The sequence below is a fragment of the Fonsecaea pedrosoi genome (assembly GCF_000835455.1).
Source record: "Fonsecaea pedrosoi CBS 271.37 unplaced genomic scaffold supercont1.4, whole genome shotgun sequence".
In the NCBI taxonomy this organism is placed as follows: Eukaryota; Fungi; Ascomycota; class Eurotiomycetes; order Chaetothyriales; family Herpotrichiellaceae; genus Fonsecaea; species Fonsecaea pedrosoi.
The window spans coordinates 2,315,667-2,342,753 of NW_013550612.1; the positions used below are offsets into that span (position 1 = coordinate 2,315,667).

A 27,087-nucleotide genomic window follows, 5' to 3' on the forward strand; every position below is an offset into this window, starting at 1 on the left:
AACAACAAAAATCCCTGAAATTCTGTAATTGTACAAGACATACATGTACGAGTATGACCAACATCGTAACGTGTCGTCACACCATCAAGGCAAGAAGCAAAGTCATAAGCGCGCAGGGCAATCTTCATCCATAGAAAACTGGCATGTTCAACGACTCGCGCTCAAACCCTCCGTGTCCCAGCCGGCTGTCCTCCTCATAAATAGTCCGGAACTTTTAATCTCCCAAAGCAAGTATCCTCAATGCTCCAAATCCCAAGTTCATTCCCCAGCGACCTTTGCTAAATTGATTCCCTCTTGTGTACCGATGTTACCCAGTTTCAGAGGGCATTAGATCCCGCAGCATTCACCATCATCAAACGCACTCCCACTCTCCCCAAACACACCACCGGGCACTCCGATCCGCAAGGACCAGGCCTCTCCAGATGCCCCTTTCTTGGACTTTGACGGCGGTCTCCCAAAAGCTTCCCAGAACTTCACCATCCACTTCCTTCAGGCTGGCAGGCTGCGGTATCCCCTCGTGCTTACGGTTCAACCTGATGATTTTGCCGCCGGGAGACTGGATCGCCAGTTTGGCCGGCTTGTCCTTGACTTTGACGCTAGCCGCGTTGTTTGCGTTGTTGCCGTAGGTATAGTCACTGGGGTTGGAACCGGTCGTACTGCTAGTCATGCTCATTGCGCTCGCTGGGCGTCCGAGTGGGTTGGGACTGACAGGGCGGACCTCAAAGCCGTTCTGTTCGTTCGCTGGCGTAGATGCGATCGACGAGGGGTGTTGCCGCACGCAAAAGACATATGTCTCTCCCGCCCCAAGGCGATAGCATTGCGGTTGCACGACATAGAGATCTTGTCGTGTGGCATGCGGTGTGGGATGCCTCATGACAAACTCATAGCTTGGGTTCTCGCCCGAGTGGTACAGAGGTACTGCAAGAGCCAGGGGATGCACGATATCCCTCGAAGAAAGCATCAGACCTTTCTTCCCAGCGTAGACCTTGACGTAGGCGAACCCTTCGTCCCCTGGCAAGATGGCCTTGATCACATATCGCTTCTGCGCCATGTCCGTGTTAGGCACTGTGCGGTACCAGCTTGGTTGTGCAAGAGCACGTTTCTTAGTTAGGTGGTCGGCGTCTTCATAGACGTCGCCGTCTTGGTCGCAGAGGTATCTCCTGGCTTCCACTTCTGCCACAATTTCAACATCGGGAGGGACATTGATGCTGAATGTGCACATTTCTAGGCCGTCCAGTCTGATAATACTGGTGTCATAAGCGTGCATCGACAAGCCCTGCCGAAAGAATGGTGGGCCTGTTCCAGGTAGGGCTAGAAGCACGTCAGGACTGATGCTGGGAATCATGTGTTGCTGGAGTTCATCAACGGGAACATGCGTCCAGCATAACTCGCTCGGTCGTGTCAAGAAATACCATGCTTCGGCGATACTGGTGCTGATGCTGGAATATAATGCTCTTTTCGGGTTCGTCGGGCTAGCCAGACTGGCGTCTATCATTCTCCATTCTCCATCGACGAGCACAGCGTTCCAGAAGTGGTTTGGTCGAGCAATCGCATCCAAGTCCAGTTCTTCGCCAGGGGATTTCAGATAACCGTGCACGACTTCGGCGTGAATGCCGATGGCAGTGCACATCTCAAGCACAACCTCTGCGACTTCTTTGCTGCTTCCCCGTTTGCTTTGAATGACTCTTCTAGTATCGGCTGCCTTGTTGAAAGAGTAGCTGTCAAAATGATCTTCTTCCCAGCTAATTCTCTCGGCGCACCAAATAAATATCGCTCGTAATCTTTGTACGCCACTTCGATATGGGCGGCATATGAAACCCGTCGCGAGGCCCCCTGCCGTTATGCTGCTAGGAATGCTTGTGATGAACCGAGCAGCCTTGTCCACCTGGCTGAAACTTGGATTGCTGAGCTGGAACGGCGAATACACAGGTTGTCCATCGGCGTCTTCGTCTCCTTGGAGATTCTCGTAGAGTTCTTCGACTGGACAGATAACAGGCTGATCCAGCATCTGACATCGATCGGCTCGCTCTTGGCGTTCTGATGGTCCTGGCGTGTTTGATCGATTGACGTCGCGGCGAGTGAGAATATATGAGCCAGAGGCTCCGCTGACGAGTCCCATCTCTTTGGCAGCATCCCTCCCGAATGTACTGTGCGACTGAGTAGTGGTTACTGGCGCATTGAATGCGGTTCCGCCAGCGATACCCGTCATTTTTGTGGGCGACCCAGAGGTGCTTCCTGCTTGACTGGATGAGATAGTGCTTCTAGCGCTCGCAGCACCGGTCTTTGCACTGTCGATTAACTTCTTAAAGAACCCTGGCTTTTTGGCTTTGGGAGTCGTGAATCCCCCCAACCCACCATTTGCACCTCGACTCGCATCTTCCCAGCCGATCGCTGACTTGGCCCCTTGTCTGGTGTCATGGTTCCCGTGAAAAGATGTTCCTGTGTTTGGCGTCTTTGGTCGTGTCTCCATTTGGTTCCATTGCTCATCCCTGGTGCCGGTGCTAGTCATGGGTCTAGCCATACGGTCTCGAAGACTGCCCATTCTCTTTCTTGCCAGACTTCCCGCACTTGTAGCACTGAATGCACCAGCCGAATATCCGCTCATAATGCTTTGAGAAGTCATGGCTGTTTGGCGCGAAAAGTTGGTCCCGGTGCTCGCAGAACTCTGTGCTCCGCTACTGGAGCTGCTGTTGTTGGTCAAGTTCGTCTTCTGCGTAAGGGCTCTTGAGAGAGTACCATCACCGACATCTATGGCGGATTTCCTTCTTCGCATAGATAGTCGACGAGCTGCCTTGGCAGAGTTTGCCCACGGCGAATTCTTGGGCGGTGGTTCCGGAGGGTCACTGTCCGGTACATCTGAGTCCTGCCCTTCTCGAGCCTGTTGCATACGGCGCAGTCGACTCTCCATTCTCTGGACGTAGTTCTCTAATCGAGGTGGACCATCTTGAAACCGATCTGGGCTGTTGTGGCGACTGCTATAGTTGATGCGTCCTTCGGAGAAAGTGCTGCCACCAGCACCGAGCCCTAGACTGGTGACTGGGCGGGGACCTGGACGAGCATCAGATCGTCGAAAGTCGTCGAAAGCCTCGGGGGACCAGGGATTGAATGGCTTCTCCTGCTGGACAGAATCGTTTCTTACTAATGTCATATCCTCGAGAGAGGACATGACATCGTCTATGGCACTCCGAATCATTGGGGGAGTGTGTCCGTTGACTGAGGGTGGTGCTGGGGAAGGAGTGCGGCAGAATGTCTGGTATCGATCATTCATGTCGAATGCTTGTGGTGCAGGTGAGGCAGCTCTGCCTCCAATGATCCGGTGGGGTGGTGGAGGCGGCGGGGGTGAAGAGCCAATTTCATGATGTGGCAGGGGAGATGGTGATCTTGAAGGGGCCCTGGACGGTGGTCTCTGCTGCCACAAGACCGTTGATGGAGGGTTTCGTGTGTCGTACGTTTGCGGCGCCGGTGCAGAAACTGGTGCGGCTTGCTGAGGTACAGGTGCGCTGTTGACTGAAGGAGATTTCGCATGTTTATAACCGCTAAACGGACGCCTCGACTTTGCTTTCTCCTTCTTCTCTTGCACCGTCTTGCTTCCACTGTTGCTCTTGTGTAAATCCCGCATGGGACTGGCCGATCGGCGAGTTGGGACGAAATCTTCCTCGAGCACAACCACGAAGTTCGAGGGAAACAGGCCCATCATTCTTCTGTCTCTGAGTAGTCTTCCCATCCACCACGAGCCGTCTCCAGCATTGAGGCATTCTATCAAGTCGCCTTCGATGAACCCAAGGTCTCGGTCCGTTTCACCGCCCCAGGAATAGACTGCGCGGCACCAGCAAGGGAACTTCGCAGGGAGTAGAGATGACATTGTGACCGAGTATCGCGCTCAACGTTAACGTCGCGGAGGTTCGAGTCGCATTGATCGGAGATGCCACAGCATCTAGTGTTTGCCGATTGAGAGTCGTGTTTAGGCAAGACGTAAACAGGCGATTGCTAACAAGTATCACAGAGTTGTAACGACAGCGCGCTGCACAAAAGTCAAAGCAGCTTTCAGGACGACGACTGAGGAAGCGAGCTTCGGCTGCGCAGCCGGAATGATACGCAGTCGACTCAAAGCGCGCGGTGGTGATGATGGAGGAGGAGCCGTTGTCGCCGTTATTCAGTTGCCAAGCCCAAGATGTAAATAAACAGCGGCGGACAGAGCCCTGAAGTGCAGTAAGCACGTGATAAGTGGAGCTTTGCAACAAACACGCCGAATCTGGTATAGTGCAAATGCGGTCTCAGCCTCGCCGTCCATTATGCACCTCAACCTTTCCATTCTGTGTACCACTGTGACGTATGCCCTTTTGCTACAACCTCTGAACTTGATTGTCCAGCAACCGAGGCCGGAAAATGAATTCCATGAGGACACATATTGTGGTCAGGCTGGTTGAGATTCGTTGCTGGGCGGGCTTATTGAGGCTTGTCATTTGAACCAAGGAGTCATTTCAAATGCGAACTTGGCCACGAAGGTAAAGTTTATCATCATCATCATATTCCCCAGCCACCTGTTGCAGGAAAGGGAACTCTCCGATCTCTTATGATCAGACTATTTGCTGTTACTTCCCATAAATATGAACTCTCTTGCCCACGATGGATCGGCGCTGTCTCTGTGCAATCAGACGTCGCCTTTCTCGTATTCAAGAGCCCAGACCAAGGCTGGCCCCATCGGTTCACGAGCAGGCAGCCAATCAAACCGGCCCAATCTACCTGGGGACTCTGGGTCGGCTGACCTTTGGTTGAGCTCCTCGCCTACTTTGGATGAAGATCAAAGAAGAGACAGGGCGCTCGTCGTAGAAGCGTCCTACTTCCGGCTTCTGCGGCATCACCAAAAGGTGGTCAGTTTCTAGTTGCCCAAAAAACTCAATCTGATGTCTTCCGTGGGCTTCAGCCGCCCGTTCAAGATGTGCTCCCTTCGCCCTCCTGCTGGGACTAGAAATTCTTTGACCCGCGCCCAGCCAATCGCTTTTTTCTTTCTCCAGAGCTCAGAGCCTTTCGGTTGGTGCTTGCCGTCTGTATACGAGGGCAGTCCGCCTTGGATGTACAAGGCGACTCGCTGGCAGGACTTGGCAGCATATAGAAGGGCGAATTGAGTTTGCAGCTGCAGCCTGATAGCCATCGTTCGATTTCGTGCTCCCACGTAGGTCTCTCTAACATTTTTTTCTTCTTTTACGGGTTTCGAGCCTGTTGAACCTGGTATCTTGCTTCAAGGACCGATCGCCGCTATTCTACTTTGAAAATGGTAAGTGCATTGTTATTCAGTCGCAATTGGTTCTGGATGCTGAGTATAGCACCAGGGCACCCACGCACAAGGCTGGTGGAACGGAGAACAATCTGAGGAGAGGTAAGGTGTCGATCCAGCCTTTGGCCGTTTCTCAGTGTTCATTGTCGCCAGTTATCCTTTATCGGCGCCTCAATCATACGGACAACGACAGCGAAGCTCCAGACCGACAGAATACAATCCATATTTCTACGCCCAGTCCGCCGAAGGGGGGAATGACTACACGATCCATAGCCCTCCTCCCGCCCGACATAATCCCATACGCATATCAAGACGTCCTACCACAGGCCGAGAACCGCGCTCTCCCTACGAAGCATTACCGACTGGGGACTACGCTCTCCCTCCTGTCAACGATGCTGTGCCAGAGTCTCACGTTGTACGATCCATTGCCCTTATGTCCGTTTTGTTGTCGGACGCCTCCTGAGACTAAATGCCTCTAGTACGACATGAACGACTATTACAACCCTCCCGCATACCATCAGTCGGACAGCGCTATGCCTTCTTCGAACAATATGGTAAGTTTATCCTGTCAATACCTCTAGTCCAGTACAAGGCCACGATTTGATAGATCAAAATAGTCTATCAACGACGGCGTCTCCCTCAACAACGACTTTGCGGCTCCTCTCACCACGCAGCAAAAGTTCAACGAGGACGACTACGAAGTGCACGGCGTCAAAGAGCCAGACGACAACCCCTACCGGTTCGACGCCGACTCGAAGCTCAACCGACTCTCAAACAACCTGCACCTCAAGCGCGTCTTTTCCTGGCTCGACCCAAAATTCTTCCACGAGCGCGCCTGGTTCAGCTGGACGTCTCCCCACTCCTACCAGCTCCCCGGCCACTACTACCGATCTGCGAGTGGTGGACGGCTCAACGTCTACAGGCACAGAGACGTCTTTCGGCGAAAGTACGCCGGCTTGAACGACGATCGGTACCTCAACCCGCTCGACGGGAGGGTGGAAAAGCTGTGTGTCCAGACGGTGAACGAGCTCTACGACGCGGACAACGAGACGACCTGGCGGAGGACGTACATCGAGAACGTCAGTCCTTGGCTCATCCGCCTGGCCTACTGGCCCTACTCGCACATGCCTGTCCCAAGCTCGAGTTCCGATCTCACTTACGGCCTTCGCGGATCGTCCTCGACCGGCATTGGCGCGTGGGAACAAGAACAATGGCTCCACGTCGGCCTGCGTTGGCTCCCTACTTGCATTGGCCTGCTGGTGCTGATGATCTTCCCGACCGACGTGCAGGGCCAAGTGCGCAACAATGGCAATTACGATCCCGTGCCATACCGATACTGGTCCTACCCTCTGTGCGCGCGCAACTTTCGCGAGAACAAGGGCCAGACGCCCAACCCCGGACCCTTTGGGACGGCAAACGACTCCCGACTCTCTGAGCGGTGTCTGCGACCGCGCCTCTTGTGTTTTCTGGACCGCGTGACCGAGAGCAACCCCAGAGGCTGTCTCGACCCGCAGGTCTGGATTGACGAGCACGGCGGATGTGTCGAGCCAACGTACATCTTCATTTCCTACACGGCCGAGAACCAATTTGAGCGGCGATGTGCCGACGCCAGGAAAGACGTCCAGAGCACTGGCTCTTCGTACTGCAACTGTCTCCAATGCCGGGACGCGGCCTCTGATGCCGACGCCCTCCACAGAATCGCGCGTGAGGCCGCCAAGAGTGCCAACGTGGCCGCGTACTGGACCGACCAATGTTGCATGTCCACCGACAAGGTCGAGCTGCAGGAAGATGTCTACCGCATCAGCGATGTCGTCCGCGGCGCGGCAAAGATCGTCATCGTCGTCGGCCGGACAGGTCAGGACCGTCTCCCGCCCTCGGTCACCACGCTGGACCTGCTGAGGGAATGGGGCACGCGAATGTGGACGTGGCCCGAAGTTCTGCTGGGCCCTGCAGGGGAGAAGATCCAGGTATACACGCGAGGGGGAGACGCGCGTGCTCCGCTGGAGATTTCCAAGATGGAGTTCCCTGCCCAGGTCTGGGACGACGGCGACGTGGCGAGACAGCTGATCGACAACTACGAGGGCTCACTGGCCTTGAGCCGGCTGGAACTCGTCGTCCTGGCACTGGAATGCCTCAAACGACGCGTGGAACGAGGGACGACAAAATACCTCGAAGGAGACCTGTCCTATGCACTAATGGGCCTGCTGAGACAACGGCCAAAGGTCAGCCAGACAGACTCTGCCTTTCAGGCCTTTGCGCGCCTTTCGTTGGCAAACGACAGTGACCGTCTGCTCGAGAGGATGATATGCCTTCTTCCGCTAGAGGACAGTGACGATTCCCGAAGCAGTGGCCAACACTACAACCACGCGACCAGTGACAACGGCCAGTACGGAACGAGAACCGTCGATGACGAAAGCCGAAAAAGACATTACTGGACAAACCTCGACGACTGCTGGGGCGCCAAACTCTGGGACATCGAACCTAGCTGCCAGGTCGCAGGCATCGGCAAGGACGACACTGTGATCCTCGACGGCGCCTACGGTGCTACAATCCACTGGGACAAATTCCAGCGCGTCGCCATCACCACACGAGAGACGTGGTCGCGCATGCTAGCCCGGTACTTTGTGCGCGGCACGCCGGCGTGGTTCTTCACTGGCGTCCTCACCGTGGCGCTCTCGACAAATAACCCTACCGGCAAGGCGATAGGGGCGCTCTTCCTGATCGTCGCGTTGGTCACCATCCTCCTCTCCCCGATGCTGATCCTCCATATCTATGGAGGCAAGGTCTGGAACACCCAGCCGTGGCTGTTCGGATTTGAGGGACACATGTCTCTGCGCAAGATTGAGACGAAGATCTTTGGGTTTCCTTCAGACCGGCTCTCGTGGGCGCCTTATGCCAGCAACATGTCCCATCACCGGGTCAACAGTGAATTCTTGGATGACGAGTGCGAGGGCATAGATCCTCTGCTTGCAGGCGAGAATGAGGGAGGTGGTGCGCAAACGGTATCGACAACGGGAGAGAAGCTGAGACTCTTCACTTTGGTCGACACGAATACTATGTATGTGCCGTCTTTGTGTAATCTGGCTGAATTTTTCTCTCGAGCAATTCTGACCTGGGATATAATAGGACTGTAACCACATTTCGTGCTGCGCGACCGCCCACTGTCGCCCTTCTCTGCGGCTCAGAAGGAGGCATGCAGCGCGCGGTCATGTGCTCGTATGACTGGACTAATCAGTGTCTGTGGCGAGAGACTGTGCTTCGCATGGAGACAGCGGCGCTCCAAAAGATGCCCAGGATCGGGAGGGTCAGGTTTGGATTGAGGCGATGGGAGCTCGAGCTGGGAAGGAGTTTTCTGCAGCCTCCTGACTGAGACTCGACAGGCAAGGACACGAGAGCTCTCTTCGATATCACCCCAGTCGCGGACAAGTACGGCCGTAAGAAAGGGCAGACCACGTTGACGACAGTGTGATCGTGATGCCGATACTCCAGGCTGGGCAGATATGAGGCTGGAGGACCACTGTCTCTCAACAACGCGACCGCTCTGTATCGCCGAAGGGGACATACCCGAGTTCATCAGCTGATATCTGCAGATGGTGGAGATGGAGGTGCCTTGGAATTCTGGCGCAATAGCCTTCCCCAAAGACGCATCTCGTGGCGCCTGGGAAGGACAGTATCTCCACATTCAACGTACCTCAGCGCGGACACACGAACTCTGAGGAGGACATATGACAGCCTGGTCCTGAGCAACCTACCTTCTCAAGGGCCACAAGGAGCAGATTGTGCGGTGCCGGCCTCCTGGGAGTGCTTGTGAGGGTGGTATATGACAACCACCACCTTAGCCACCACCTTCCAACAGGGCCTCGTAGAGGAGGTTCTCTCAACATCAGCCTCCGGGTAGTGCTGGGGCAGGCGAAGATCTTGGGAGAAGTTCTTCCGAAGCATCTCAGGGAGACGAGCCTACCAGCTCCGACCCCCTGCCAAAAGTACAGGTATACCTCCGAGAGGAGCCGTCTGGGTTCTGGCGTCTCGGCGAGGGCACAGATGACCAGGTCCTCGTCGGCAATCTCTGACTCAGGGAAGGGCTGGTGCGTGCAAACCGCCCTCTTCTCAGCCACCACCCGTCCACCGTCTTCTCTGGAGGCGCTGGCTGAGTGAGGTGCTCGGCCGAAGTTAATCACCCCTTCCACCGGCATCGACCCGTGATCCAAGAGTACCCGCATAACTCGTTTCCGCAGACATGCATACCTACCTACCTACCTGCAGACACACTTTGTGTACCAAAGGGGGTAAGTGCACCAATGGACTCGTAGTTGCGCCGGGCTAGGGCGGTCGGGAAGTCCAAAGTCTAGGTCCTGGACTAGTTGTCTAGGCTAACCAACCATCCACCCGCCTGGGCAACGAGCATGATTTTTATCATGCACGACAGATGACTCGGATTCCAGAAGATCAGACCCCCGGCCCATGCAGCTTCTGGGGGGTTTTTTGTCCAGGGTGAGCTGAGGCAGGGCGGGTTACTTGTATCGAGTAGGGCCCTACCTACCTACAAATAAGTCCTGGGCAGGGGCGAAGCGAGCATTGGCAGTGGCAATTGTCCGGGCAGTAGTGGTACATGTTTGCCTCCGGTAACCCTCTCAGGGCCTCTTTACTGGGACAAGCCACGATTCGGAGAAGGATTCCCAACGAGAGTACGAGGTACTCCGTAGTAGTACAAACAGACCCCCCCGTTTCCCCAGTAAATAATGAACCGACCAAAAGTTCCCAACCATGATCTCAAGTTCCAGGTTTGGCCTCAATGTAACTGCCGGGTTTGGTCTCTTCCCCTTGGGTAAGACCTGAGTGGAGAACGACGACGAATGGTATAGTATTCCGCGGTTTGGCCATGACGATGGCGATGGCTATGGCTATTCAGCGGTAAACAAAAGTCTTGGATAACTAGATTTCGCCGACATTGAGAAAAAGAAAAATGGAATACCGCGTGCTTGGTACACATTGCCTCAACAGAAGCCGAGGCATCTATCTCGACCTGGTAAAGGGTTGGGTTGGGTTGGGTCTGCAACTTTGATCCGATGCGCCTTGCAGGGTGGTGTCCAAGAAGGCAATCTTTTCGAAAGCAAATGATCGCATTCCGGGAGAAGACCCCGAGATGCTTTTCTCGCCAAGGTCTATGCTTTCCGCTGCCATGAAAAAGCTAGAGGTCCCGCAGGACGATCCCCTCGACGGCCTTAGCGGTGGCTGCGGACAGACCGGGGCACCTGGAGGGGGATTCGCCCAACCAGGACTATGGATACTTGTTCAGAATCAAGACAAATGACCAGGTTGCGTGATCCCTTGCTTGTTCAATAGACGTCAAGCCCCGTCCACAAATCCGTCGGGGTTGGTCCCGCTGCGGATGCGGAGGTTCAGAAACGTGGGGAAAAAGCCACTCCACGGGACCCATAGACTGTGGAAGCTGACGGCGATACCTCCAGATAGAGGATAGGCGTCTTCTTGGCCATTCCTTGGTCTCCTGAATGAGGGAAAATGGATCGTTAGGGCTCGTATTCTTCCCGGCGGGTGAGATTGGATCCTGACGGCAGATGACGGGCTAGAAAACAAATGTACAGAGGTAAATTTGACGCTTTTCAAAGGAGAGAGAAACACCACTACTCGCATGTAGGTAAGAGTAGACACTAGTCTGGTTGCCTGCTGCGGGCTCCGTACCCGACCACTTCGTCTGGAGCCTGTTGGACGACGTCGAGTGTTGTGCAGACGAGTACAGAGTCCTCGCTTCGCGCAAGCATGAGATCCGGATCCGGTGGTGTGCGATTGTCGTTCAGTCTCTTGCTGGGGTTGAGCAGGCCGCCCTCAGTACCGAGACCTCGCTTTCAGTTGCATGCTTTGACGAGGGAGGGCAACCCAGCCAGCAAAGGGAAGTCGCTTCACGGTGATCTCGAAGACTGCATCGCCTGCAAAAGGCAACGAGGCGCAGATCTAGACACAGCGGTTTCCTAGCCTTGACATGAATAGGATGATATCCTCAAATACTTGGTTGTTGGTGTCGCGCCCGGGCTATCGATCTGGGCCATAGTGGTGGTGCAGACGTTCTCCTGATGCACTCTGAGCCATTCTGTCTACACCCCCCTTCATTTTTCCGTAGCTGGGCCATGATCTAGGAGCGTGTCTCCCGTGTGTACAACCTCAAGGAAATCCACTCCAAGCTGCTAGGATGTATAGTCTCATCAGCAGTATTTGGTCCTTGTCTCTTGTTATATGTATCCAAATCATCAAGTTCGTGGACGAGGTGGCTCCTTGTTGGTCGATGTTTTTGCCCGTCTGCTGGTGTGGCGGCGATTTCCAGAACGCATTCGCTGTAGGACAGACGGATTGTCCTGTGTAGAGAAGAGAATACGAGTCAGCGACGGGCTAGGGATGTAGAAAGAGGAACTTCGTAGAGGCTCTTAAGGTATGATTGATATTCGATACTCGAAACTCGATATATGATCTTCGATATTCGATATACCAAAAAAAAAAATCGAACTCGTACGAGTATATCAGGGCATCCACGAAGTAAGTTCCTCTTTCTACATCCCTAGCCCGTCGCTGACTCGTATTCTCTTCTCTACACAGGACAATCCGTCTGTCCTACAGCGAATGCGTTCTGGAAATCGCCGCCACACCAGCAGACGGGCAAAAACATCGACGAGTAGGGTATTTGAAGGTACATACATGGCGCTGGTGCCTGCAGTGGGAGCGTGTGACGGACGGGATCGGTGAGTAAGCGATAGGATCCGTACTTGTACCGGCATTCGGGTCCTCGTGCTCGACTTCTGACAATGGCAAAGCGTCTTTCAATATTTAGGTAGGTGCATGACGAGGCAGATTTGCAGCCATGGCCCAGGACTTGCGAGAGTACTCGGTACAGGCACTTGTACTCCGTGTGTGTGTGTGTGTGTGTGTATCTCATACCGAGGGCTCGGTACGCGGACATGCTCGGTAGATACCTACCTACATACATACCCTTCCAACGGATATGGAACTCGGTTCCCTGCCCCCTGTCTGAGACTTGAGACTAGAGACCAGGGGACCACGAACGAGTTCGCTGACTCTTCAGTCTCTCACTCTCACCTGCAGAATTGCCAGGGTTCGTTCGGGAACAGCGGCCGCTTTGTGTCCCCCCTGCCACGATTTATTTTTGTATCACATTCTGAGATGAGACACGTAGGATGAAGCAATAATGTATCTTTTAATAAAGTATATACTATCTTGTCAAAAGTTCCAAGGCGTTTCTCACGAGTCGAGTCCTGCCGTCGTCCCGCGGAGGCGCGTCACGTGATGCTTGGCATTGCGTTCCGCCCCTCCCGCTGGTATAGACTCGATTGCGAACCGCTTTGTATCTCTTCCCCCCTGTGACAGCAGGGATTTCATACATATTCAGAGGTAGCGGTGGATATGGAGAACTGCGGGGAGCCATTCAGTTGCGCGTTTCGCTTAGTATGTGTAGCGGAATCCCGCGAGGCCTTCGATCACCTTGCCACCGGCGGCCGCTCGCTGGTTGGCCCGATAGAACTTGAAATCCAAAGCCAGGGTGATGAGGATGATCAGGGCGCTGGAGAGCATGCAGGTGAGGATGCCTGGGTGGTAATCGGGCTTGTCCTGCTCGCGGAAAACCGTACTTCCGATGATTCCTCCGATACCTCCCGCGCCGACCAACGTGGCCGAGCAGAGGGCTCTCTTCCATTGTCCACGGATGTTGTTCGCTTGCCAAGTGAGAACGCAGGGCACGTTGGCGTTGCACGCCGTTGTCGCGACAAAGACGCCGAAATAGCGAGCTGGGACGCTGTCCAGATAGCCGAGAAGAGGGAGGCCTGTGAGGAGGGTATTAGAGGGTTGAAAAAAGAGCGCAGGCGCGACATCACACTTACCAATCAGGAGCAGGCAACCATTTGCAAGGATAAATGGCGATCGAAGATGCAACTTGTCGCCAAGGTAGGCGAAAAGATACATGACAATGGCCGCCAGAACGTAGGGAGGCGCAATGAGGCACTGCGAGGCGGCGACACCGAATCCCATGCCGTCATTGAGAATAATAGGCAGGAAATACGCAATGGCATATGTGTTTGTCGTTGTAAGGCCAAAGAGCGCGGCGAAACCCCAGACCTTCAAGTCCAAAGCACACTTCAAGTATTTGCCCAGTCTGAATTCCTCGGGGATGGCGTCGTGGCGATCCTTTTCGATCCGGGCGACAACGAAATCAACTTCTTTTTGGTTCAAGAATTTGATCCCAAAGGAGTTTGTGGCCTTTTCAGGGAAATCCACAATCAGGACGTAGGAGCCGATGGCCAGGACGCAGGTGAGGGCACCCTGAAGGATGAAGATCCATCTCCAGCCCGCGATACCAGGGAGAATGCCTGATGGCGCATCCGGGTCTGCTGCAGTTGGTCCATAATGCTGACCCCACCATTTCGGACCGGAGCCGTGGTTCTTCAGTTGGGAGAAACCATAGGCGAGGATACCAGCGAAGGCGGACGCCATGGATCCGATGAGGTAAAAGACGGCATTGCGTTTCTGGAGTTCGTAACGAGGATACCAGCAGCTAAGGAGATAGGCACAGCCTAGAATGCCGTGGTCAGCTCAGAAATGGCGGGAAAAAATAATGGTCGGTGGACTCGGGGTTTCTTCTGCGTTGATAACTCATACTCCCCCATCTGAGAACCACGACCATTTTTGCTTTGGGACGTACCTGGGAAGAAGCCAGCCTCAAACACACCAAGAATCACACGAAGACCAGTCAATTCGGTCCAGGTCTTGACGAAGCCGGCGGCACACATAGTCATGCCCCAGAGTAAGGTGATGGTGGGCAAGAACTTGCGGGGACCGATTTTCCGCAGGACGACTGTAGCTGGAGGTTGCAGCAAGACGTAGGTGATGAAGAAGACAAGCACGAGGATCGAGTACCGGTTATCGATGAGAACGAGATCCACTCCCATCCCGGCGACGACGGCGATACCAGTGTTGGTACGATCCATCAAGGAGACGCAGTAGAGAAAGCCCAACGTGAGCACGAGCCGTCTGTCAATACGCCACATGATCTTCTTCTGCTCTTCTGGGGTGAAGGCATTGATCCTCGCGTCGTTCAGCTTGTCCGAGTCAGCCGACACGCTGGTATCAGCACGCTCGAGTTCATTGATGTCGAAGTTTTTCTCGACAGGGACCGGGACGGCGGCCATGTTGGGTGTGTTTTGCAGGAGCGGCACAGAACGATAGGAGAGAGAGAGAGAGAGGGATTTCTGGGAAAGAGTGAGGGGAAAACTGAGTGAGGCAGACTTCCTACGACGGGGACGCTGGATCCTTTATGCTCGAGTATGCTCGATCCACGTTTTGATCAGGCAAAGGAGGGATTGTGTGATATTGACAAGACACTAAAGCGAGGTCCAGAGACCAAAACCAGCGTAGTCGAGTTCACTCCACCGGAGCACAGGATCGAAAATACCCTGGTCATGAATGCACCAGCAGCAGGGATCAACCTGTCGTTTCGCCAAAACCTGAACAGATGCCCAGGCTTTCGAGGTGCCACCTAAAAGAGGGTAGCCCCCCTAGAAGGAGGGTGCATTCGGGCGAGAAAACCAACCTACCAGGTGAGTGCCGGAGGTTGAAATGACCCCAGGTTTGGGGCGCTCCGGTGGAGTCCGGGGTATGGGTTTGTGGGCCGAAAGTGAGCTCCTTTGACCAGAAGTATAGTAGGCTGTGCTTTAGTCAAGGCAATCGCCCGGTCCAGCCAGAATTGTTCCCAGCAGTGTCAATTTCCATCGACTGTGATTCCTGGCTTCTTGGAAGAGATATGCTGGTGGCATAAGATTTGAGGGCGTGGCACACGCCATTACTGGCACCCGAACGAATGATGGACATTGCATCCACGCCTTCTTGGAGGTGTAGCAAGCACCAGATAGGGTTGAATACGGGTGCTTGACTTGCCCATCCGTGGCTCCTAGTCACTGGGCGAGCGTCACTTGTTGCCGCCAAAAGTCTTGGTGAGAGCTTGGAAACCCCACTGGGTAGATAACCAAACCCAGCACCCATAAGTCAGTCTGTCCGAGTAAGCTTCTCCAAACTCAGTCAGATTGTTTTTCCTTCTCAGCCTGTCGGCTGCATGGACTGGCGTGACTTGGGCTGTTCATCAACGGAAGCGAAAGCCCCCCCTTGTTACCAGCACCACCAGCACATCCTGGCCTGACCTGAGCCCATGATCCAGTCGATCGACAAGCGATGGAACGTGGTGGCAACGTGTCCACAACCTGTGCGGAAAAGATTGCTGATTGTGCATCATTAGTATGGTCTTGGCCTACCCATTTTCTCGTAATCGTGAGGCAGGTCATCCCTCAAAGCTGGTGGTGTTCAGAACCGTGGGAATCCGCATTGAGAGGGGTGGCAATTGCGGGCTCTCCGGGCAGTGGAGCAACTCAGGTTTGACCTTTTGCTCGTGTTTGTGGGAGAGGATCCCACAGCCAAGAATATGCATCGGTCGAAAACGGCCATCATCCCCGTACAAGGATTTGGAATGATCCATAGCAAGGCACCGAAATGCCTAGGCATCTTGCAGAACTTCGACATTGAAGAATGCGGGGAGAGTAATAACCGCGGTAGTATGGTCGGTGTTATCGAGCAAGTTTGGTGGCTGGCGTGACGTTTGGTTCTTCCCCAACTCGCGAAGAGGAGTCTGAAACATTAAGCCTCCAAACACCCCAGGGCGCCTGACGCGAGGGTTGGCGATAACGGCTGCTGCTGGATTGGGGTTGTCAACAACTCAGTGACCTGCCGAGATTTGTTCCCGGTCGGTGCTGGGCAGGACACAAAGAACTGGGGCTCGGAGGATTTTTGAGTACGGAAGCCCCTGCCTGATTAGCAAAGGTCGCATATTTCGTCCCGGGGCGACTCTGTCCAGCGTCAATCATGGTCGGCAGCCCGCATGATGAAATCTTGAGGTATTGGCGACGATAGATTGTAGGGATCTCGAGGTAGGAGAGAATGAAGAGGCCAGAAGGGAGCAGATGAGCTTAATATCTAGAGACAAAAGCGTGTGCACAAAGAAATTCGATTATTCAACACAAACGCACAATACGCTGGCTAATGAGCCGCCTTAACCGAATAACCACGGCGAAGTGAACCCTCGGAATGAATCAAGAGCCCAAAAGGGTGGTTCCGAAACCGGTATTCTGAATACCGTGATACCCCATGGGGAGTGTCGCTGTTCTAACGGTGCGGGCCTTGGCACGGTGGCTGGCCAATAAGGGCTACGGGGATTTGGCCATCGACTTTAAAACAGCCAGATTAGACATGGTCCTTCTTCGTCCCATATCCACAAAGAAACAGCTCTGCAGGATCAATCCTCCCATCTCCCAAAGCCTTGACGACTTTCATCAAATCATAGCAGACAGGCTCCGAGACGAAGCTATCGTGGTGATAGTCCTGATGCCCTTGCACAAACTGTCGCATCCAGCTCGCCGGTGTGAGCATTTCCCCCGTGGCCCTTTTTCGAATGATGTCCAGGTACTTGTCTATCGTCCGTCTATCATCACCGGCGACACTCCCAAAGACCTCTAGAATGTAGGACTGCACGAGCGGGACAAGGCCCGGGAACGAGTGACCCTTTGAGTTTTGCAAGCTCACAGATCCATTCATGATCTCTGTCATGGTCATAAGTGTATATTCCTGGTCTGGATTCTCTGATCCCGGCGCTTCTTCATCTAATATCGCCCGCCACACCTTCAGACGGAAGAAGAATTTCTGCTCGCGGACCGCATTTCGCGTGTGTGCTCTCTCCATGTTCTCTGCGACCTTATCTATGGGGACGTAGAAGTTGAGGCCGTAGTGCAAAATAGTGCGGGCGACTAAGGTAACAAACACCGCGAACGCCGCGTTTTCGAAATCGGTCAATTGGACTTCCAGGGGTCGAAATTCAACCCGCCATCCTGCCGCACCGTCTTTAGAGGGCAGTTTGAAGTCGACATGCGGCCAGACTGCAGAGTGGAGAATCTCAAAGAGATCGAGGCTTTCATAGGATCGGAGCTCGTTCTTTGTCAAGGCGATAGGATCGCGAGTAAGGATGTTGGCGTAGTGCGAAGCCAGCAGGGAATCCATGCTGCTGTTATGCTCGAGGTATCGCATGATTGCTGGGTCAGCTTCAATCTCAGGTGAGTTGTAGACCGGCTGAAGTTGCGAGTCGTCAGAGATGTACATTGCCGTCGATGACCAGCGTGCATGCAAGCCAGCGGGCTTGATAGTCTGCTTTCGTCGTCAGTCAATGGGCTCGAGCCGGCTTTTCAAAGGCTAGTACATTTGAATGAAGCTCATTCGTCGTTCTATCATCCACCGCCGAAGCCGCCTGATTCCATCGAACGTCTGTATTCGTGAGAAATCCACGAAAGAAGGGCGACGCCGCTGACAATGCCATGAGGATGGGGCCCAGCGGACATAACTGATCGTGCAGGTAACGTGCTTCTCGGAGGTTTCGCGCTTGCATCGTGACCTGGAGCCCGCAGAAGCTCGGCCCGAATGCCATGCTATCGCCATATATAAAGTTCTCGGCTGAATTGTCGTGACTCTGCCTTGCATCGTCCTCTTGAGCATTGTTCCGGTGAGGAAATTGAAGTGACTCCCTCCACGGCCAGGGCGTGTTCTTGTCCCGGTAGATTGGTATCTTGACCCTGCATGGACGCCCTGCACGGCGCGCCGACATGTTATCGTGAATTGTACCATAACGGTCATGTGTGCTGATCAATCCATCCGGAAGGAACTGTGATTGCAGCAAGAGTCCGTGAGTGGGCAGGGCAGGTTCCGTGTAGAGCCCTGGAGCACCCAGGCGTGGGAACCCTGGCATGGTGACGACTGCTTCTCCTGGACCAAGGCATGCTTGTATCATTCGTCTCCTAATGGTATCGCATGTCAGACGATGTCTCCCAACGCCACACGCTGTTCTCACCGCTTTCGCATGTTTTCTTCTACACTTAGCAAGCTCTCGATCCCGCTGCTATCATAAGGCTTTCCCGGTGTAGCCTCGACCATGAAGCTTCCAAATTCTGGCTGGAATTCCGGGGTGACTACTTGACCGCTGCTAACTATCGTGAGATCTGATTGTACTCGAAGAAAGGAAAAGGAGGGGAAAATACCTGGGAGTCCTTGCAGCTGGACTGGTGTTATTAGCGCGCGTGTGTACTCTCTCCAGACTGTTGAGCACATATTCCTGTTTGAGGAGCAGATTTACCCGCTTATTTGAATCATCATATGCCACGAGTTGGTACTCAATCTGTTGGGTCCTTTTGTTAGGCTCATAATCTCAGTGTATGATCTGTCGGTGGCTCACCTCGTCCCCCCACAATGGAGGGTACCCATCTATATCTTTGTATTCCTCAAAAACATCTACCAATTGCTTGACACGGCCGTGTCAGCAACGACGGCCGGAGATTGACAACCTGGCCCAGTTTCTGAGGAAGCAGATCGTGAACATCGTCTCATACCTGCATAGCACGGCGTCTAATGTGCTCAGACATGGACATGACTTCGGTCCAGTGGGAATCCCTGTCATTGTCATCGATCCTATCCTTGTGTTAAGTCCTCGAACTCATGAGTCTGGTTAGATGTGCTTGTACCTGGACTCCATTGCAAAAAACCGTCACGTGAATCCCTGGTCCAGTTTGTGTCTACAAGAGAGGACTTGAAGGTTGCTGCATTCAGTTTCATCCAGGTTATAGACTGCTGCCCAGATTTGTTCGGCCAGTTCAGGCCCGCATTCTGACTGACGTCAGTGGCGGGACATTGGCAATAGCGTCACAAATCATAATGTGTTCGCTCACTAGTTATCGACTTGTGTACCTCGTAGAGTTGGTGCTGTAAAGTCCGTAGCCAGACCAAGCCCCGACTTCGAGTGATTGAAATCTACAACATTTTCTTCTGACAGGATACAAACCTCGATCTCGGCGCATTAGGAGCTCAAGGACCGAACTCGTCTGCACCAGCCAGGCTATCAGAAGCCCCGCCAGCCTGGTTGGTCAACTACAAGTTACAATCACTCAAGCTTCGCAGGATCGGACAATACCTCCCAGCGTTCCACGGCGCGACCTGGCTCAACAGGGTGGAAAAGGCGAGGAAGATGCCCTGAGCAGATGCGAAGCCGGGGGCGCATGGGACGCCGTCAAAGGAAAGGCGCGTGCGGTCGCCGTCCCGTATGAAACGTCGGCTTGGGGAGTCTGAATCTGATGAACGTGGAACGTCGTCGCCCAGATATTCCACCGAATTGCTCAGGCCCAGCACTCCGATCCGTGTCCAATCCACATCGTCCAATAGTTCGTATTCTTCTTCTTCACACCCTCCTCCAGAGACGACCCAAGATGTCCACGCCGACACCTCAGGCACGGCGGGTCTCAAGTACAGGTACAGACCCAGGACGAGGGCGGACTCGAACAGCGCCGTCTCCGACTGGAACATCATGCCTTCGGAGATCTTTCGCTGGCTCATGATGCGGAACGTCTGCGCGGCGTGGAGGCATGCTCGTCGGGCGGTTGGGGTTTTGCACCATTGAGCCACGGCGTTGCGGGCTATCCGTGCCCGCGCGGCACCGTTCCTCCCGGCGGCGTCTTGGAAGAGGAGCGGATCTGCCGCCAGGCTCATGCACGTGTTGTGCCAGGACACCAGACAGTTGGGGTTGAGGGATGCGAATGCGTCTTTGTATGCATCGTACAGGCCCGAGAGCACGGCGGCTGTTCGCTGGGTGCGAGAATGGTCGTCAAGCGGCCTGTAATGCCTGCCTGCCCGAGCGCAGTCCGAGTCGACAGCACCGCCTGGGCGGTGCTGTTGTCCTTTCAAGACTTGAGCCCAACAGATTGCCAACAGCCCGTGCATTTCGTAGTCGCCGATTGACCGCGGAAGACTCAACGTGTGCAGCGTGACCATCCTCCCCGACGGCGACTGGAGCAAGAGCCTCCACCATACGGCCTGGTTTGGAGCCTCAAAGGTCGCGAGGTCGCTCGGGACAATGTACTCGAGCAGTTCGAAGCGGAGCATAGGCTTGACCTCGTACTTGTGGGAGAACATGGCGTCGCCCATTAAGAGGCACACGCAGAGCCGCTTGGTGCTTTCGACACGGGCCCACGCTTTCCACTTTTCCCGCTGACTCGCCCCGTTCAGTGAGCCTCTGAGGGCCTCGTTGCCGTCGTCCATCGGGAAGAGATGTCGGCGCTGCGACAGTGACATGGCCTCGATGTACATCAACCGAGACGTCTCGTCGTAAAAGTTGGCCATGTGACATATGCAGAGGAGCAGCATGGCGGACGCCAGCGAGGCCAGCACCTCGGCCGAGAAGGGCGTCTGATGAGCGTGTCGGTCCAAGTCTCTCCTGCATGTTTGAATCGCGGTAGGGAGTATCGTTCCGATATATCTTTTCGCTCGTGCCTCGTCTAGGAACATGAGGCCGATCAGACACATGGCGAAGAGGACCGAAAGGTTTGCCGTGGGGGCGTGAAAAGTCACACGGTGGATAAAAGGCATGAGCGGGTGAAAGTGACGAAAGTAGAGGCCGAGGGATGCGGACAGAGCTTCCAGGGATGGAAACTGTGCTTCCAAGCTGGATGGACGGCCTCCACGAGACCATGGTGGTTGTGATGGAAGGGTATCCGCCACGTCAGGCCGACGGCTCGATTGCGAAAGACAGAAAGCTTGCATGAGTTGTGAACGGCACTCCTCATTGAAGCCAAATGCGTGCGAGCCGAATGTCGGGCTCTCTGTCGACTCTGTGGCAGTATGAACACTTTGATGGCAGAAGATATTGGCTTCACAGCAGCAGATGACAAATTCCCACCAATTGCGCGAGGTCTGTTGATGTCCTCCCCCCATCACTTTGGATGGCCAAACAGATTCACGCGGAGAGATATGCTTCGGCAGTCGGGAAGAGGGTAAATTCAACCACGACCTGCCATTGATTCCTGAAGTCGACGCAGATTCTGGAATTTCAACTTGATATCGCTTGTCCCCAGGATAGTGCTGTGTCGAATTAGCCTCAATCGACTCCAGTTGTTCTTGGACCGTCTCCTGCGAAGTCCATTCCAATTGCTCGCCCAACTCGGGTCCATGAAGGCTTGTGTCTGTAAAAGTGAGGGCAAAAGAGGTGGTCGGGGATAGGTAGTCATGGAGATGCTGGTTACCTGTCCCGTCGAGAAACTCAGTAGTGGTCAACTGTCCGATATTGCTGTCTGAGGAGTGGACATACGCATCTATGTCGTTGGCCTCATTAACTCTAGGTATTGGGATCACATCCGTCACACCGAAACTCTCGATTGCTTCCTCGTAGGCCTGTTCAGGTATGGCCTGTGATGTGTGGTGAGGATAGACAGCAGCGTCCATCACGTCGTCTATGAGAGCAGCAGATGTTACCGGGTCGGTCATCGAGTCGAAAATTTCCTCGAACGCGAGACCCGCTAAAGGGGGAAGATCGTCGATGGAGTTGGCACCGTCGACGACATTGTTCGATCTCTGTAAGGTGGACGAGATAGGAGGATTGAGGCTTGTCCCCAGATTTCGTCTAGGAGAGCGAAGGCTTTGTGCGTGGCCTGCAAGAAGATTGCCCTCATTGCGTTCATATACCTCGACTCCGCCGGCGTCATCCAAGGATTGTCCCGCCTCGCCGTGATGATCTCGTATGTGTCGCCGTAGGACATCCCTGGGGAGAGGGCAGAGCAACTCGTCAATGGCCAAAATCCTGTCGCGACAGAGGATGGCAGCTTACCTCCTCCCATAGTGTTTCTGGCAGTGCAGGCATCGAAAGGGTTTCTCCCCCGTATCTGGACCCGTGGTTGGTGGTTAGCCCTGTCCTCCACCCCTTCGCACCCCCTTCTCGCCAGGGACTGATCACTCACGACTGCGCATGTGGCGATGGAGATGTTCTGCCTTTGAAAACTGGCGCCGACAGAGACGGCACTCCTTGTTGATTCGATGTCGCATGTTGAAGTAAATATCTGTTCAATGACCTCTTACATTGGGGTCCAGAAGGATGAGTATTTGCTGGGGACCTCCTCCTCCTCCTCAATCCCTCACTACTTCTGTGTGTGGTGCCCGGTTGTGGGCGAGGAAACACTATTATTCAATAGATAAAGGTAATCAACCTCGACTTGACTGGACATTGAAGAGCCCGGGTTTACTCTGTGCCCCACATTCCTGGATCTCTTGTCCGGGGAAGTTCTCACCGTTCTCCCCTCCACATCCTCACTGCTGGAGTGATAGATCCGATCAAATAGATGAGAGAAAGCTGACAGAAGTCAAGTCAAAGATGTTTCAAAGCCTTTGGACGGCAGCTAGGGAGAGAATTAGCTACACTCAGACGGATACATTCGAAGTCCTTCCTCTGGATATCGTTTGGGGCATACGATCGTTGTTCATGAGAAGGCACTCTTCCTGAAGTCCTGTATTCCTGTGTTTCACTGCTTGTGCCACTTTGCCTCATAAACCGCAATGCACAGTTGTCAGTATGCACACTTCCAAGTAGATAATCAATTGAATACAGATTCTCATGTATCACGGCGTACTATCTGAGATGGACTCCGAGACAGAGATCGACTGTATATGATTGAGGAGGCTAGCCCTCACAAGTCGACTTGAGGTGATTGGAGGATGAAACACCAGCCCCTTCCGCCATGGAAGAAACCAACAACCTGCAATGGTTCCCTGACAGTCGAAACATGCGCTGACAAAAGTTGACACAGGCCAGCTGGCGGAAGTACTACTCTTTGTACAAGCCAGCCACCGCGAGAGTACTGGGTTTCCTCCTTCACCCCGACCATGGCACTGAGAGAACATGCAGGGTCGTCCCTCTCGATAAACCACCGCATCCGCAATCCTCGGTGGCATGATTCACACCCGCACCGTCGGAACATCTGGGTAAATGTCTGCAAAGGGTTGAATGACACTTGGCTCGGTCGCAGGAATACGCTCAGCGTCGACCCAGTTGCCGTGGACGGCAGACCTTAGGCCTAGAATCACGTTCAGTCTCGCCCGGGGGAAACTGACCATCTCCCTCCTATCATTCTCGGACTCGGGGTTTTCAGCAAACTTACGGAAAGGCAGGACAATCTTGGCCACGACTTTCTGGAAGTCGCGAGTATCTTGGACGATCTACAAGCGACGTTAGTATCACTTCGACTCGAGGGCGAGACACACCGTGAGTTGCCTCAATATAACGTCGGTGTGTGTGAAGACGAGATCAAGACATACCACTTCGTTCCGGTGATGAGCCATGTTGTCGACCATGGTGATCAAGAAGCCGTCTCCCTCCGGCGCATCAGGACTTCTCGGGCTAAAAGCCGGCTCCTGGACGAGACAGTCCGGACCCGGCACGAAGTACTCGATTTCCTGTTTCTGCGAATCGATGCGAGCCAGGGCGTTGAGGCCCTGGTACAGCTGGGCCGCGTTGCCCGCCTCGGGCTTGAAGCAGTCCAAGAACGTGTACCGAGCTGCATACAAGTTGATCAGCTATGCTGTTCGGACTCATCCTCTGTAGAGCGTGACGGCGTAACTCACGTTTCTTCATCAGGAACCTCTCATCCACCCGGGGAAATTCGCAAGGCACACTCAGCAGAACCTCTTGATTCCAAGCGTCAGCCATGAGATGCGGTCTATCAGTCATGGAGATGGCCTACCGGGGTCTTCCATCTTGTCAGACACCGCGTTTGGATCGATGCACCATCGAATATAGTTGACGGTGATGTCGTTCGGTGGCGGGTTCGGGCCATGTCGGCATGCTTTTGAAGAGGGTTGTTAGTAGCTAAACGACAGAAAGACTAGAGAGAGAAATCAAACATACGCAAGAAGGCAAAGGCGTTGTGTGAGGCCGTGGAAGAATCGAAATATCTGGCGCACACACAAATTGATCAGCCGGCTTTTCTCACAACACATCCAACGAGCAAATCTCAAGGCCTCCTCCGTACACCTTTCCATTCTCCTCAAAAGATCCCCCACTATGGATGGCCATGCAGTTTTTGTACTGAAACCACCGGACGGGTTTCGTGGCGTCGCGGCGCGGGACAAGACCAAACCACGCGGGAGCCTTTTCATCGTAATACCTATTCCGGAATGATCAGGCTTGACACTCACATATACACGGTGTCAGCCTTCAGAGATGCTAAACTCACCACTGATGCTTTCCGGGCTCTTCGACATTCTTGGTGTCGACAATGAACGGCATTCTGTAGAGGATGATATAGTTCTCCGTCTGGTCCACTCATTAGCTTTGACGAGGTCTTTTTCTCCTGAGACCAGGAAAAGGCTTGTTTACTCACGATGGCACAGTCGTGAATCATGCCAGAGTCGTTGATCTCGTCTTTATCAAACTCGAAATCGCGCTGGAAGGTCTTCTTGCCGTCTTTGTCGATAAGGTACACCGAGATCTGGTCTTGTATTTAGCAAGGGGTTTCGTGTATGTATCATTAGCCGCATGAAGGGAGAATCTTTACTTGAGGCGTTCCAATTCCCTTCAGGCCGTATGCAAAGGCACATAGTTCCCCAGTGACCGGGTCAACCTCGAAAATTTGTCAGCGAAAGGACGTTCCAAAGTTTGGCAGACACAGAGGGAACATACATGTGGGTGTGCCGTGAATGGAAGATTTGGATCGATTTCTCCAGGGAACATATCAATGCCGATAGTGCGCAGGCTGTCTGCTCCAGGATCAGCAACGGAGAACCACCAAGCGGTTTGGCGCGTTGGTGAGGGAGACTTACTGGGATCGAGCACGTATCCGGGCCCGTGTTCACACAGGGCAAGCAATTTCTTCGCATGAAGAATCACATTGGTGTTGGCGGTCGTGTCCGCCACCGCCCGGACACAGGGATGATGGGAGAAGGGGCTCCTATACATGCCGAACAGGGACCGTCCGGCCTTTCTCTCCGCCACCAGACGCTTGGTCATGACATAGCGTTGTTGGAAAGATGCTTTCCCGTCCTTGATGCGGAACGCGCTGATACTCCCGTCGCCATCAAAGGGGATTGTCTTGGCCCCATCGAGGTAGTAATCGCGGTCATAGTATGGATCTTGCATCACCTGTTGAAGGGGGACGTTCAGCATTCTGGACGCGTTCCTCCAGACGTTCATCAGCACGGACGAGGGACTCATACCCGGTAGAACGTGCCATCGAGTTCCTTGGGAATCTCGCCTTCAACCTCGACATCAGCGATATCAGCATCGGCCCGGAACGGTCGTGACGCCGCCGCGAAATCGTTGTAGAGATCGTGTGCTTTGACCATGGTGCTGCTAAGATGTTTGGCCGTGAGGGTTGTGTCTGTCGTGCTATTCCACCTGCAAACGGCATGTTGTCCAAATGCTTCTCGCGATGTCGTTTTATTTCACGTCTCGAACAAGCAACCGCACTGAAGCCATTTCCCAAGCTTCTCCATATTCGATATTCGCAGCTCCAGCCGCCGTCATGTCTCCACAACCTCATCTTCGAGTCATTGGTTCTTGGGTGGCGGCATATGGTGATGACGTCCAAAAGTCCCCGCGAAAAGTCCCCATATTGAGTCGAGGCTTGGATGCCAGTCACGGACGACAAATGGGAGAACAGCCGAGCACACCAGAGGCTGATGTGGAGAGGGACGACGGGGAAGAAATGCTGGAGAATGTGGGGGATGGAGAAGCAAGAAAGGGCTGCGGAATATTGCAGGCAGGGAGGGGAAGTCTTGGTTCATTGCTCAGTCTTGGATATACACCGAGTAGCAGTCATCCAAGATCAAGCAAGAGGGACTTTATCGATGTCTTTTCCGATTGACCCTCGCTTTCTGTCACTCCCACTCTCAATCGAATGGACCACGACCATCAAGGACCATCGAGCAGCGACTAAAGCTGTGGTTAGCGCAAGTAATTACACTCGCTCGTAATCTCTTGTACGAGATGCGGTTCAGCGACCCAGCAACCAAGCGAAGTCACTCCCTTGATCTGGACCAGGCGGGTGCGGGTAGCAAATGCAGCCTTGTCCCTTATCGCCCGCAGAGAAATTGCCATTTCGGGAAGTTAAATCCACTCCTCGGATAGACCTCTTTGATCGGCCATCTCCTGGCAGAGTTATCGGTGCGAACAGGACAATTTGAATGCATCGGTACCCTACCCGCTCAAAACACCACTTGCGAACAAGTTATTGCGGGATTATCTCAAGGGGTCTAGAACAGAGACGTTGATATCCCCGATCTCGATAACAACAATAAGCCTCAAGTCAATGGCAAGCAAACACCAACTATTTTCGATACTCTCCAGATTCGTCCAGGTATCGCAAGACTGAAGAAGGATGATCCCACACTAAAGGCAGCTCAGCCGGTCCTGCCATGGCATCCTGTGAAATCGGTGCTGTACAGACAGACAATTGAGCCTCTTCTTCGCCCTGCCAGTTGTGACTTCGAGTCAGGTTGGACAGCCAAAAGACGCTCCTGTAGAACCGGGAATTATCGTTCTATTGACAGTGTGACAATATGTCCTATCAGATCGTCCTTATTCCTACCATACCGTAGTGTTATCTTGAAAAGTCTCCCCCCCCCCCACCATGTTCCCCAGATTGGGCAGTTTACAGAGACGCACATCGCCGTTAGAAGGGGCGAAACGGGCAACAAAGTCCCACGTTTCCAGGGGTTCCCAGGCTTATCATTGGGTGCGAGCGAGGTCCAACTTGCTTGCCGCACGCGCTCAGCCTCGACCTCCATTTCACGCCCTGTGGCGTTTCTCAGACGTCACCCTTGGGATTTAAGGTAAATTTCGTTCCAAGGGATCTGCTACGAAGAGATTGTCCCAGAAATTTGTTTACTGACCAGTTTCT

At 53.8% G+C, this 27,087-nt stretch overlaps 5 protein-coding genes across 5 annotated transcripts; 1 reads left to right on the forward strand and 4 right to left on the reverse strand.

The window, feature by feature from the left end:
• Window positions 1-352: 352 nt before the first annotated feature.
• On the reverse strand, window positions 353-3,862 carry Z517_06646 (uncharacterized protein; the record flags this gene model as incomplete). The annotated part of the gene is made up of 1 exon (XM_013428385.1): window positions 353-3,862. The coding sequence occupies one exon, from the start codon at window positions 3,860-3,862 to the stop codon at window positions 353-355; it is 3,510 nt and encodes a 1,169-aa protein (XP_013283839.1).
• A 1,898-nt stretch (window positions 3,863-5,760) lies between these two features.
• On the forward strand, window positions 5,761-8,645 carry Z517_06647 (uncharacterized protein; the record flags this gene model as incomplete). Its single annotated transcript, XM_013428386.1, has 3 exons — window positions 5,761-5,829; window positions 5,893-8,333; window positions 8,402-8,645. The coding sequence occupies 3 exons, from the start codon at window positions 5,761-5,763 to the stop codon at window positions 8,643-8,645; spliced, it is 2,754 nt and encodes a 917-aa protein (XP_013283840.1).
• Window positions 8,646-12,742: 4,097 nt separating this feature from the next.
• On the reverse strand, window positions 12,743-14,481 carry Z517_06648 (uncharacterized protein; the record flags this gene model as incomplete). The annotated part of the gene is made up of 3 exons (XM_013428387.1): window positions 12,743-13,119; window positions 13,177-13,866; window positions 13,995-14,481. 3 exons carry the CDS (start codon window positions 14,479-14,481, stop codon window positions 12,743-12,745), a joined length of 1,554 nt encoding a protein of 517 aa, XP_013283841.1.
• Window positions 14,482-16,579: 2,098 nt separating this feature from the next.
• Z517_06649 (uncharacterized protein) lies at window positions 16,580-22,240 on the reverse strand (the record flags this gene model as incomplete). The annotated part of the gene is made up of 9 exons (XM_013428388.1): window positions 16,580-17,533; window positions 17,586-18,177; window positions 18,231-18,359; window positions 18,418-18,554; window positions 18,612-18,677; window positions 18,766-18,844; window positions 19,344-21,959; window positions 22,026-22,080; window positions 22,156-22,240. 9 exons carry the CDS (start codon window positions 22,238-22,240, stop codon window positions 16,580-16,582), a joined length of 4,713 nt encoding a protein of 1,570 aa, XP_013283842.1.
• Window positions 22,241-23,146: 906 nt separating this feature from the next.
• Window positions 23,147-25,531, reverse strand: Z517_06650 (uncharacterized protein; the record flags this gene model as incomplete). Its single annotated transcript, XM_013428389.1, has 12 exons — window positions 23,147-23,407; window positions 23,507-23,745; window positions 23,813-23,875; window positions 23,932-24,033; window positions 24,096-24,142; window positions 24,220-24,354; window positions 24,424-24,503; window positions 24,571-24,678; window positions 24,745-24,810; window positions 24,870-24,946; window positions 25,010-25,328; window positions 25,403-25,531. 12 exons carry the CDS (start codon window positions 25,529-25,531, stop codon window positions 23,147-23,149), a joined length of 1,626 nt encoding a protein of 541 aa, XP_013283843.1.
• Between the last annotated feature and the right edge of the window lie 1,556 nt (window positions 25,532-27,087).